Source organism: Pan paniscus, chromosome 8, assembly GCF_029289425.2.
Source record: "Pan paniscus chromosome 8, NHGRI_mPanPan1-v2.0_pri, whole genome shotgun sequence".
Classification (NCBI taxonomy): domain Eukaryota; kingdom Metazoa; phylum Chordata; class Mammalia; order Primates; family Hominidae; genus Pan; species Pan paniscus.
Window position 1 is genome coordinate 100,574,220 of NC_073257.2, and position 14,149 is coordinate 100,588,368.

The following is a 14,149-nucleotide window of genomic DNA, read 5'->3' on the forward strand; positions in this document are numbered from 1 at the left end:
GGTAAACTCCCTCTGTCCTGCCAGGAGCAGAAGTGAGTAATAACTGCAATAATAGAAGTGCCAGATCACCCTAAACTCCAAGATGATGGAAGTCTCCGCTGTTTCTACTGACGTCCCCATTTGTGGAAGGTGGCAGAGAGGTGAAGATTCGGTTGGGCTGCCTCTCAGGCACTTAGAGAAAGAAAGATTAAGTAGAACAGACTCCCAATCTGCCATTTAGCAAATAATAAATTTAAAAAGACAAGAGAATTAGGAAATAATAAATATAAAAATACAAGAACATGATAAAATATCAAAGGTGACAATATTTAATTAATATATTAAAAATGTAAGGCTAATAATTGTTTTTTCTAAAATTAAGATCCCAGTTTATAAGTTTGCAGGCAGCCCAACAGACCAGCTCGTGTCAGAAGTTTAGAAACTGAATATTTCCCCCTCCTATGGAGATGGTCTGCTGAAAAATGCAATGAAGCATACTATTTGATGAAAACAGGACTTTCGTTCTTTGTGCTTTTAATAAAACTCTTTTCAGCAAAATGTCAAGGAAAAAATCAAGAATTTAAACGTCTTTTAGTAAAAGTATTTCGTTCTCATTTTTCCATCAAGAATGATGGAAAATTCTAGAAGTTATAGAAAGGAAGTTGAAGGTATTCATTATGGGTAGTATTTTATCATTATATTCTACAGTGCATAATAAATTTTGCATCTTTGTAGTATAACTTATTCATGTTTTACGTGTCAGTTTAAGCATATGTTAAGGTTAACAGCCTTTAGAACAATATTTCTCAAAGTCTTAAGAGTGTTTTCTTTCTTCCAGTCTAATTAGGTAAAGTTATTTACCACCTCAAGGTATCCAGCCAGGTTTTGAAAGATAGATTCAGTATTTTTGATGAACTAAGACCCCTGTCATTTGTTCAACAGATGTTCCCCTCCAAGGCTCACCACAATCTGCCCCAAATCCATCTCTCTGGTTTTATCTTCTAAAATTCCCCACCATAAAGCCTAGCTCCTACCAAGTCAGTCCATTTTCAGCCTCCCAAATATAAAATGAACATTTCTATTTCAAACTTTATGATAAGACCATTCTTCTCTCTAAAGCACTCTCTCCCTTTCCCACTGAATGTCCTCCAAGATGTTTTCAGATTGTTTCACTCATTCATTCATTCATTCATTCATTCAATACAGACTGAGAGCCTACATATACAAGGCACTCACAAAGGAATCCTGGGAAAACAGGAACAGGTAAGTCCAAGCAAGTACCTGTTTGAGTGGACTCTATATTCTACCAGAAAAGACACACATTGCACAATGGATTAAACTGTTAATTAATTAAAGTTGTGATAAGTGTTAAAAATACGAGTCACCGAAAACTACGAACACATGTAATGGGAAAAATGGCCTGGTCTTGGGGGTCAGAAAGACTTTTTTTTCTTGTATTTTTTATTAACATATCATAGTTTTACATATTTTTAGAGTACATGTGATATTTTGATACATGTATAAATATGTGATGATCAAATCAGGATAACTGGAATACCTATCACTTCAAATATTTATCTTTCCTTTGTGTTGGTTACATTATAATTCTTCTATTAGGAAGACTTTCTTGAGGAAGTGGTTTTGAGCTGAGGTTGAAGGATGAAAAAGGGCCTAAAGTAGGGCAGAGGGAGGTCAATAAACAAATCTGCTTGATGGTTATTATAAAATTAAGATATATTAGTAAATATATGGCAAGGAAATTCTTGCCTTCCAGGCATTAAAACTTATTGCAACAGTATTTCTCCCAATTACTCTTGCTTTCTGTAAAGCTGGGGACAAAAAAAAAAACCAATAATGATCTTACATTTAAAGTTTAAGAAGCCACCAGGAAAAGGTGTTAGCCAACAGCTCTCGAAAGATCTGGGAAACGATCAGTCAAAACTAGCCCCACTACCCTGAGCCCCACAGCCCAGGCAATATAGGAAAAATATTCAAACAGATGTGAAAGCTTGGCCCTACAGAGAGTGCCATGTTTCTGGAGAGCTTTATCTTCCAAACCCCGTAAGCAGAGAGTAGTAGCTCCTCCTTAGGAGCCTACTGGAGAATGATTCAGAAGCAAACTCTGGGAGGGAGCTCCCAGGAGGAGTAACAGAGACCTGGTTCCCTGGCTACGTACTTGCTGAACTCTTGAACCCACGGGGACTAGGGCAAAGCTCTGCTGGTAGGGCTGCCTATAAGGAGGGGACTGTTAACAGCAACAGAAAAGTTCATAGGAGGCTAAACACTACCCACTGGCCAAAGAAACACACCACACATATGGTCTACATATAGACCATCATGGAGGAACAGGCAAGACCAGCCAATTGCCCCTCCCTACCACCAAGAAGCCAGTCTTAGAGGCAATCAATGGTTCTGTAAGCTTATAGTTTGTAGATGTTCAGAGATAACACACACACACACACACACACACACACACACACACACATACACACACAGACCCATAATCCACTCTGCTACAACTCTCTAGCACCACAGGTGCCACAGACAGGTCTAGCTGGAGTTTAGGGTAGAGAGAATGAGCTCCAAACTGAGACTGAAGTTTAAACATAAATACGGCGAGTCTTCAAAACCAAAGTGAGACTGTTCTAATGGCCAAAAGTGACCAGAAAGTTATAGCAAAGGACCAAGATGTCATTATGGAATCCTCTCTAGATAGACATGGAGTCCAACATAGAGACGTTGAGGGCAGTTCTGGGAAAAAATAAAGCTGTCTCATGTTTACAGGTCAAATAGTTCAGACTCCTTAAAAATGACTTAAAACCACAAATTGATTATAATGAAAACAATGACGATATTGCAACACAAGTAAATAAATGGAACAGAACAGATATCCAGAGACAGACTCAAGTATATATGGAATTTAACATATGGCAAATGAGGAATTTCAATTTAGTGGGCAAAAAAAGAATCTCTTATTAAATAAATGGTGCTGATATAATGGATTTCACTCTGGAAAGACAAAAAACAAAGCTAGATACCTTTCTCATATTTTATATAAACATATATTCCATATAAAGATTTTAAGGTAAAGGATAAAAATTAAAAAATATTAGGAATATAATTCAGAATACTTATATGACTTTAGAGTGAGGGAGATAATCCTTAGCAATCAGGAAGTCAAGTATCTATTAAAGAAAAAGACACACTTGACTAAATAAAAATCTTAAGAAATTATTATGGCAAATGAAATAATAAACAAAAGCAAAAGATAAATAAATGCTAGTCTAGGAAATATATGTAGTACTATATTATAAATATTGATATCCTTCATGTGTGAATTGCTCATAAAAAACAAATAATCCACTAGAAAAGTAAGCATAGGACATGACTGGGACATTTCACAGAAGAAAAACTCTAAATGACCAATAAGCTTATGAAAAGAGGCTCAATTTTACTTTTGGTCAAGGGAAATGCAAATTAATGCAAGAGCAATCAACCTGTTTTTACTTATCACTTTGGCAGAAATGTTAAGATTGATAAAAATTTAAAATATCCGGTCCTGATGAGTATATAGGCAAACAGGCATTGTCAAACGTTAAGAATGAGAATCATGACAAACTTTTTGGAAGGTAATATGGCAATACTTATTATAACATACAGGTTTTTCAAGCCAGAAATTTCACTTTGGGGATCTTATCACCCAATATAGCATTAAGAGCACCAGTTTATAAGAATATGTAAACAAGGATGTTTTTCAAGGCACAGCATTTAATAGAGAAAAAAACTGGAAACCACATGAAAGTCCATAGATAAACAAGAGATGAAAGACTAAATTCCAGTACTCCCAAACTGAAAAACTTTATGCAGCTGTTAAATAAAAATAAATCAGATGTGTTTATCTAAAATAATGTTGAGTAAATAAGCAAAGTGCAAAACAATAATTTTAGAAGGCACGCACAGTCATCCAAAGCTTTATATGGTTGGAACAAAGTGTGGAAGGGCACTCACTGAACTGTTAACATCAGTTAGCTCTGGGGAATGGAAAGGAGGGCAGGGCCAGAAATAAATAGGTTTGTAAGGAATAAGAAGAGAACCATGAATGAAATGACAATTTGTTGGGCATTCTATGAATAGACTGTGTGGGAAGGAATAAAGAGATACTTGATAAAACCAGCAAAAATTTAAAAATGGAAAAAAGTAAATAGTAGGCACCAATGAAAAGGATAAAAACAACATAGTACTTACGCCAATAAATGTAAAAGGGTTGAACTCATCTATCAAAAGAAAAAAATAAATAGTAGATACCAACGGAAAAGATAACAACACAGCAGTTATCTCAATAAATATAAAAGGGTTAAACTCTCCTATTGAAAGAAAGAGATTTTTCATGCTGGATTTAAAAACTCAGGTAGGTATATTGTTCTCTGGAAACATCTAAAACCAAGTAACCATAAATCAACAAAAGTGATCTTATTCACAATCTCCATAAATATTATAAAATATTTCTTAACATGCCTAATAAGTAATGTGTAAGATCTTATGATAAAAGCTATAAAATTTTACTGAGGACATTAAAAATATCTAAATAAGTGGAGAAATGTTTCATTTTCTTAGATGAGAAGATGATCTATTATAAAGATGCCAATTCTTCCTAAACTAATGCAGTGTAATTGAGTGTAATTCAAATCAATATTCCAACAGGAGTTTTTAATGAAACCTGATTCTAAAGTACACTCAGAGAAATAAAAAATAGATTAGCTAAGATAAAACAGGACAAAAATCAAGCGGGCTTTATTCTACTCTACATCAACATAACTGTTTCCATGAGGAAAAGAGTTTAGTGAAAAGAATCTTTATTTCATATTGGCAGTATTAAAGCCACACTTTGTTATACTGTAAATCTCCTAAATGCCCATCAAACTGGTTTACTACATTAAGGTAAATCAAAAGACGAGAGCACTACACAGTAAAAATAATGATACACATGAATATTCACTGGCACTGAAAAGATACTCTTAATATACTGTAATATAGTTTTGAAAAATCCACTGAACAATTTCACATATCTTAAGTATAGCATTAAGGTCCAAGTTGATGATTGGATAGCTGAAGCCAGAGAATGTAGCCAGAGGTTGGAAAGAACAGAGTGACAGGAGGATGTGAGAAGCTTTGTTTTGCTTACCAGAGCATTATGTGAGGAAAGGAGTGGGATGGTATACAGGTCACCACTGAAAAAGCAGTTACTGAGTATCCCTGGAAAGTTAGAAAGGTACCCCCAAGATCTTTATTTTAATAGTTCATTTAAAAACCTGGCATCTATAAATGTACTGGAACTTTCAGAAACTATTATACTGGATGAACAAGTGCTATAATTTTTAAATGTAAGCAAAATTATTCGGTCAAATAATGTCTTATGAATTGAAAACTTTTCTACATTGAAATAAAGTAGCATTTCCTTAATCTTTGTGGTTGTATTTTAGAATTTTAAAAACAATTCCATGTTCTCCTAAATTATAATTAAACATATATATGCATATCTGTTCTATATCTGCATCTATTGGCATTGTAGATCTGTGAAGCTCTATATTTCTAGATAAAGAAATTTTATTTCTGTTATTCATATATTCACATATGAATGTGATCCTTTGGTTATTAGAGTTTGCCTTCTTGAGATCTTCTCCGCTTTTATTACATCTTTGTTATCACACAGCAACTAGAAATTTAAAAATTTACCAGGATAAATTATTTAGGGAAAACAAACTCCTTTCCCCATCCTCCAATCTAGGAAAGAGAAGCTCAACATTGTGTTTTGAAAGGTTGGGATGACTGCAAATACACACACACACGCACACACACCCATGAGAAAGTAAAGCATCTTTCTCTTGCAGGATCTTAAGGTGGATTAAACTGGTGAATCCCTGAAAATCAGAGGGTGGGGGGTGGAGATGAGTGCTATAACTAGAAGCAAAACTAGGAGGAGAGATTAGGAATTCCTGAATCTAATGTTTAAGGGTCAGGGGTTTGAGGAATTTCTGTGCATGGTAGAGAGGAAGATCAAGTACACATGGAAGAGCTATGCATAACAGCGGTTAAGAGTACAAGCTCTGGAGTCATTTTACTGAGGTTCACATCTCAGTTTCACCAAGAATTGAGACAATGATAATGCCTAGCATTACTTTGAGGATTAAGTGATATAATCTTTGCAATATGAATATAGAGAAAGTAGCACTATTATACAATCAGAAAGTAAATCATAAGAGGGTCACAATATGATACATGAGGTTTCTCTATTCTCCCAGCTGGGAGAAAGTTTAATAAATAAACTTTCTTGGTAATAAATAATTGCCAAAAGAAAAAACAATTACATCTGCTTCTTCCATAAGAAGCAAAATAGAGAGAGTTGGATGACAGAAAATCCAGACCACTCTATAATGTAAAGGGAATTCTTTCACATAAGATATGATACTTATGTTAATCCTAAAGGCTACCTATGATTAGAAAGAGAGAGAAAGAGAATGAGAATGAGAAGAAAAACACACGAAGCTACAGACGTGGCTGTTCATAGTCTGTACAAATGTGAAACATGTAGCACATTCCTAATTCTGTCACTCATTAATCAAGCACTTTTTGGTAAGTTATGTAATTCTAATGGGCCTAAATTTATTTCCCTGTGATATGCAGTTTTGTGAATACTATAGTTATAGTGTTATTCTATGTTTCTGTCATTTTCACAGTCCTCTCTAGTTTAGATTCTAAGGGGAACTACAATATATATTTCACACACTAGATGGCAATATATGGCTTTGTAAGTGGATGTCTTTTTCATAGAAGCCTAAGACGTCTAATAATCAAATAAGAGCCGATTTTTCTCCAGAAAACACAGAGAGAAGGGTAGACATTAACCAATTCTTCATACTGAGGTCATGTTTTAATCCCTTTGATTTGATCCACAGATGTTAAAGGATCTTGTGGGCACATTCTAGTTTAAGTCTTTCGTGCCAGAGAGAATTATTTCATAACAATGAAGTAAATACAAAATGATTTCCATGGGGGTCCAATTCTGAATTGAGTCCGTTCAATACAACATCCAAAGACCCTCATCCTCAGTCAAATATACCAAGTCAATTATTCTTAAACTTTTTCATTATAAAGAGCCTACATATGGTACAATACTCCTCCACTAAAAAAAAAGGAAAGAAGATCTATTTCTTTTCAGCATGATACATTTTTTAAAAACAGTGTCAATGTTATCTTTCTTTCTTTCTTTTTTTTTTTTTTTGAGAGGGAGACTCGCTCTGTCACCAGGCTGGAGTGCAGTGGCGTGATCTTGGCTCACTGCAACCTCCGCCTCCCAGGTTCAAGCGATTCTCCTGCCTCAGCCTCCTGAGTAGCTGGGACTACAGGCGCACTCCACCACACCCAGCTAATTTTTGTATTTTTGGTAGAGATGAGTTTCATCATGTTGGCCAGGATGGTCTCGATCTCTTGACCTCGTGATCCGCCCACCTCAGACTCCCAAAGTGCTGGGATTACAGGCAGGAGCCACCGCGGCCGGCCAATATCATTTTTTATAATAAGAGTAAACTATTCTTATTTTTAAAGTTATGATTATTCAAAAAATTGTAAAGAAGAAAATGAAAATCATATCTGAGCAATAGCCAATGTTAATGTTTGTCAAATTATTTCTGATTCATGAAAAAATATATAAATACATACTTTAATCTTCTTTCCAAGTTAAAAATATTTATAAATATTTCTGTTAATAAATACATTATTATATTAGTGGTCACTACCATTCTATTTTTCATGGGTATATATTTACAAAATGTACACAGGAAGTGTTCTGAGAACACATACCTTAACTGAAAAGTCTGGTCTTGCCCCACAACACTATTTTTCACAAAATTGACAGAATTGGTCCCATTTAAAGATGAGTAATGATTAACAAGAGACATATGCAGAGAAAAGGAGAAAGACAATAGAACTGAACAGAACAGAACAGAACCTAAGAAATGAGCTGATGAAAAATACATACCAGAAAAATTTTGCCAGGAAGCAAGTTAGTTCAACAAACACTCGGGCATTAGTTCAGTAACAGTAAAAGAATACAGGACCTCTTTGAAACAATACCTCAAGGAAGGGGCCAAAAGGAACTCTTGAAAATTACATGGATGACATGGAGAAAAGGCTAGAAAAAAAGTAATGCAAAGATCAAAGTTGAAAGTGAGTTAAAAGAAAACAGAAGCTTTGAGAGGGAGATACTTTAAGCTTTTGTAGATACTCTGAGATCATAATAAATGAAACAGAAATAAATCTTCCAATAAGTATTAGAAGGAAACTTACCTAAATAAGAGAAGAGCTGAGTGTTCAAGGCAAAAGTGGACAACATAGCCCATGAAAAATGAACACAAAACTAGTAACAATAAGATATATACTTATGAAATTACTGGGCTCAAAGATAAAAAATATAAAAGAGATGGCTCTAAAGTAAAATATCCCTGAAAGGTTTAGAGGAAAAAGCATACACCAGAAAAAAGAAAATAAAAGAAAGAACATTTCATTTATAAAAGTTTATTTGAAAGCAAAATAAAATTAAAATGAAACTAAAGAGAGAACTTTTTAAGTCAAAGGATATAATTTTAATGAGGGTCTAGTACAAATCAAATAAAATCATAAAACAAAAATTGCCACAAAAAAACCCAGGAAGGACAGAAAGAAAAGTAATAATAGTAGGTGAGTTAAGTTATCTTTCTCAGCCAAACACAGCTCAAGTGCACACACAAAATGTAAGATGTAAAAAGAGCTAAATAAAATTATTAATTAGCAAGCCCTTAAACACATTTAGGAGACAGTCTATGACATGGTGTTGCTTTAGATGTCACTAATACAAATATTGAGAAATACTTTCAAAATGTAATGTTAAAGGATCTCTCTTGATATACAAAACTATGCAGTTTTTAAATATTGGAATATGTAATTTACAGCACAAATGAATGTCCTGACTGATGGCTATACTGTATTTTTATAAAATGTTATAGTATGTTATTAAAACAATCTCAAAATCAATCCAATTATTGCCAACCTCCATGGCAATAAATTATCCTACTTTAAATGTCATTGGCAACAAACTAGAAGTAGATTCATGAAGAGATCATTCAAATTAGTCTCCCACTTTGCCTATAGGCATCTAATAAATATTCCAATTTCTTCTATATTATTATCACACACTGTATTAGAAAATAAGCTATATTATTTCTGCATAGTAGAAATGATACTCAAGGAAAAAAATGCTTTCAAAATTTAACAGCAGCTATACCCTTCCTCAAAAAACAATTTATTCTATAGTTCTAAATCTAAGATCTATAAAACATATTTATTACCAGTTTTCTTTCTATTAGTGGCATAAAAAGCCATTTCTCTATCAAATCCAATGTCAATGTTAGCTGTGCAACAAAGTCAAAAGCTACAGGCATATCAATACCCACTGCCATCCCACAGCCCTGAAGCCTTGTCCACCACGACCAGACTCTGTTACAGCTCATGGGCTTCAGGAAAGATGAGGTACCCTCTACAATTCAATGACTTGACGGGCCAGGGTCAGTGAGACATGATGAAAGCAGGAGAAAATAAGTGAAATCTGTGCAGATACTGACAAAACAGAGCCACAAAAATGTAAGAACATGTCGTATTTGGTTTTCTGTTCCTGCATTAATTTGCTAAGGATGAGGGCCTCCAGCTCCATCATGAGCTTTTATCTGGAATCCAGGTAATAGGGAAATCTATAGGGACAGATAGTAGATTAATGATTGCTTAGGGCTGGGGGCAGGGATGGGGATGGAGGGATGGGGGTGATAGCTAAAGGGGACAGAATTTCTTTTTGAGGTGATAAAAAATTCCAAAATTTACTAATTACAGACATTGATAATGGTTGCCTATATCAGTTATTATACTAAAAACCACTGAATTGTACATTTTAGATAGGTGAATTGTATGGTATGTGACTTATAATCTTAAAGCTATTTTTGTGTGTGTGTCATTGTTGTTTTGTTTTGTTTTAAGAGGTGTGTCTTAGGGGTTGAGGAAGAAGTCAGGGAAGAGGTGAGCCAAGAGGTCCCAAGCAGGGAAGAGCATAAGACAGAGACTCAAGAGTAATCCAAGATGAGATGTCGCATGGGTTCATATAATCAATATATGCAAAGCAAAGGTGCAAATGTGAGGAAAAGAGATACAAATTGTTTGGACAGGCTGATGCTTTATGACAGCAGTTCTCAACCCTGGCTGCACAGTAGCATTACTTGTTTACAAGGCGAGTCACTTTTTGAAGATACATTTGTTGCTCTGTTCCAGAAACAAGTAGATTTGCTAAGGCAAGGTATTAATAATAATTCTCACAGTGTGGCTTTGAACTGAATCTTCAGCATCACCTAGAAACTTGTAAAAAATGCAAATTGTCCATGCATACCTCGATACAACCAGAAACTCAGACTGTGGCCCAGTAATCTGTGTTTTAACAAGTCTTCCAGGTGATTCAGATGCAGGCATAAAAACAAACCAAAACAATGGCAACAAAAATCCACTAGAGACAGGGTGAACATTCTGCACCCAGACCCTTGATGTGAACATAATATGGTGTACCCTTCTAGTTCTTTTTGTCAGGCTTGGGAATAGCTATTACCAAGCAATTTTTCTAAGAAACTTTTGTTTTAACCTTTGTTAAGGAAAGCAAAACCCAGGTTTTAGCTATATTGTTCACAGACCTGAAAAGGAACTGAAACAGATGTTTTAGATATTTAAGGTTTTAACAGGAAAGTATTCCAATTTAAAAACCAAGATGTCACTTTTTTTTGTAACAGCAAAGTTATGAGAAATCTGAAGTTCTCTCAAAGATTTAATATTTCAATTCTAGGGCATATAGATATTAGATTGGACTTCCCAGACACACTGGATGAAGGAGAGAGAGAGCAGCTGGAGTACCAAAAAGGATGTCAATTCACATTCCTGGCATGATTCAGGACACCCTTCTTACCTGGTAAATAGAACTTCATACAGAGCAACATACTATTTGATAAAAAGTAAATGAATCAAAATGAACATATAGAACTAATTAAATTAATGAAAGTCAAAGGAATATGTAAATACAATTTTCAGATCTGAACTTAAGCATAAACAACTAGTATTTTAAAAAATAAGGTCTACTGCAAAAACAAGCAATGGGGAAAAGACTCCCTATTTAATAAGTGGTGTTGGGACAACTGGCTAGCCACATGAACAAGATTGACACATGTTCACCTACGTAACAAACCTTCACATGTACCTCCAAACCTAAAATAAAAGCTAAAAAATAAAAATAAAAAATAAAGATTATATCATAGTATTCTAGCACCTTGAGAAAAAAAGAATAAACAAAGAAATCTGAATAGATTCCTTTAAGAAATGGAATCTGTAATATAAAATTTTACCACAAAGAAAACTCTAGGCCTAAATGGTTTTACCAGTGAATTCTTCTAAACATTTAGGAAAGAAATAACACCAAACTTGTATTAAAATGCTTCCCCTGAACAGAAACAGGAAAAATTTCCCAAATAATTCTATGAGGCCTACATATCTCCATGTCCAACAACTGGAGAAATTAATACAAGAAAAAATACTACAGCTCAATCACTCTCATGGACACGAATGCAAAAATCCTAAACAACATATTAGCAAGCCAAATTCAGATTTACATTAAAAGCATTAAAAAATAAGGTCCATTGTCAATATAGAGTTTTTCTTTCTTTCTTCATACAAATCCATATTTAATGAAAATAGAATATGAATAGATTTCTATAGGAAATCAAACCCTCTGCACATACTTTCACCACCACATGTTTTATATCAAAAAGAAATTAAACAAAGGTTACTATCTAAGGTAAAGTGAATAATGCTAAACCAATTGCAGTATCCAAAGACTTAGAAAGGATAAAAATTTTCTTTGAATTTTAGTTCCTTTATTAAAATTTGGCTCTTCTGGCATAATTTTAGCTTCTTCAGCAAAATTTACTCATCCCCTCTCACCCATCCCTTCTCATGCCTCTCGTTCACAAAAGAGCTAGCTAGACAATTGCATCAAACAGAAGTAAACACAATTAGAGAGCAACCCAGAGAACAAGAACATAGGAAAGGAGGCAATCCAAGCAAGTACTTGTACATAAAAATCTTTTCTCAAAAATGGCCACAAAAACTGCTCTTCCTTTAGGCAAAATCATTGCATATCCATCAATAATACTGACTTGTTGAAGACATGGGCAATAAGAAAAGTGTTCAACTTTTAACCAGTTTAAAAAAAAATTCTACGGGTTTCACCTTGGCCTAGATTAATATCATGAAGAGGGCCATAAGTATCAGTTTTTAAGACAGGCAAATCAATAGAGTCTATCACTTGTCCTTTGCTAAGAGAGTTAAACCAAATTCATGCTTTGTCAAAAGAAATCCCATTCCCTGAGGCAGGTAAATGGCAAAAGCAGACTCACAGTTGGTGATGTCACCTTGAAGCTGCAGAATCTGAGGAACTGGCATTGTGAGAACAATAAGATCAAACTGCTCAGGGGAGCCTGTTTGTTTGGATACTTCCCATTTGTCATTTCTTAGGTTGATCTGTGTCACACGATGTCTGAAGTAGACTTCTGCACCTGTTCCAAAAGCAAAATCATGTCCCCATTATCAGAATTTCATATATGAATAAAGGGGATGTGAGTAGTCACAAACTGAATCCATTCAAGTGAACAAAATGGCCAAGACTGTCTTCTACAGTCCTCCAGCTCTCTTATTTTACTTTCTTTCTAATTTAGTGGGAATTCATCCCTACCTGGCATCCTTGGACTTCCGTATCAGTGCCTGCTCTGAATCAAAAACTACTGCTACAATTAGTGATAAAAATAAAAATAATAACTATAGCTACTTTTCATTAAGCAGCTACTATATGCCAGCTGCTTGGTACACATTATACTAATTTATCTCATAGACAAGGAAATAGATTGAGAAATAGCATGCCATGATTTAAAACTATAACCATCTGACTCTAAAGCTCATCATTTTTGCAGAACAAGTATACACTTCAGTAAACATGTGTGTTAGCAATGAAATAAGAAGAGCAATATTCTCTATTAAAGGAATTAATATTTCCTATTAAAAGACCTGAAAAAGGTTCTCTGTAAGGGAAATGCAAGTTCTCATCAATAGATCAATTGTTTCATTAAGAAGAATCAGAATTTAGAAACATACTCTAGAGTACCCTCCCATAACATTTTCCTTCTTAGCACTTAACACAAGGATATTTTAATAATTATTTCTTTAATATTGTCTTCCCTTTTAATCTGTAAGGCCCATGAGCTACAAATTATACCTGTTTTATTTCTACATATAGCATATAGTATACATAGCATAGAATTTATTAGGTAAGTATTTATTTAAAATAATGAATTATGAGGCCAGGCACGGTGGCTCACACCTGTAATCCCAGCACTTTGGGAGGCTGAAGTGGGTGGATCACTTGAGGTCAGGAGTTTGAGACCAGCCTGGCCAACATGGTGAAACCCCATCTCTACTAAAAATACAAAAACTAGCTGGGTGTGGTAGTGCATGCCTGCAATCCCAGCTACTCAGCAGGCTAAGACACGAGAATCGCTTGAACTCGGTAGGCAGAGGTTGCAGTGAGCTGAAATCGCACCACTACCCTCCAGCCTAGGCAACACAACAAATAAAAAGAATGAATTATGAACCATAAACTGAAAGAAAGTACAATTGGATCATTAAGTCTCCTTAGTAAACTAGTACTCACCTTCCAGTTTTCAAAAAATTTTGATTTACAAGCAAATCTATTTTTATTCAGCTTTGTGTATAGAAAAAGAAAGAAATGAAGATGGAATGAGGGAGGAAAAAAGCACACTGAAAGAGCCTGTTCATCTTTACCTGGGAAATCTCACATTCCTAGTCACTAAAAATCCAGCTAAAGTTCATCCCAAAGCTTCCTTTCTGTAGCCACTCCAGCTCAGTGTGATCCTTCCTCTCTATGATATTCTTCAACCATCACTGCCTTTACTACTCATTTTGACACTGATTCAAAATATCTGCATGCTTTAGTTGTATCTTATCTATGTAATAATACTCAAGGCTACTTCATGTCGGGTCTTCA

General features: G+C 34.7%; 1 protein-coding gene across 9 annotated transcripts in view; it reads right to left on the reverse strand.

Annotated features, from left to right (window-relative positions):
• RNLS (renalase, FAD dependent amine oxidase) overlaps positions 1 to 14,149 on the reverse strand; it is a 402,310-nt gene that overhangs the window by 378,273 nt on the left and 9,888 nt on the right. For all 9 annotated transcript variants that reach the window (XR_010113261.1, XR_010113260.1, XM_055093111.2 and 6 more), the window contains exon 4: positions 12,489 to 12,647. Coding sequence is in view for 7 of the 9 variants with exons in the window: in XM_055093111.2 (XP_054949086.1) it covers positions 12,489 to 12,647 (159 nt within the window). In the remaining 2 variants the exon portion in view is untranslated. The remainder of the gene's footprint in view (positions 1 to 12,488; positions 12,648 to 14,149) is intronic.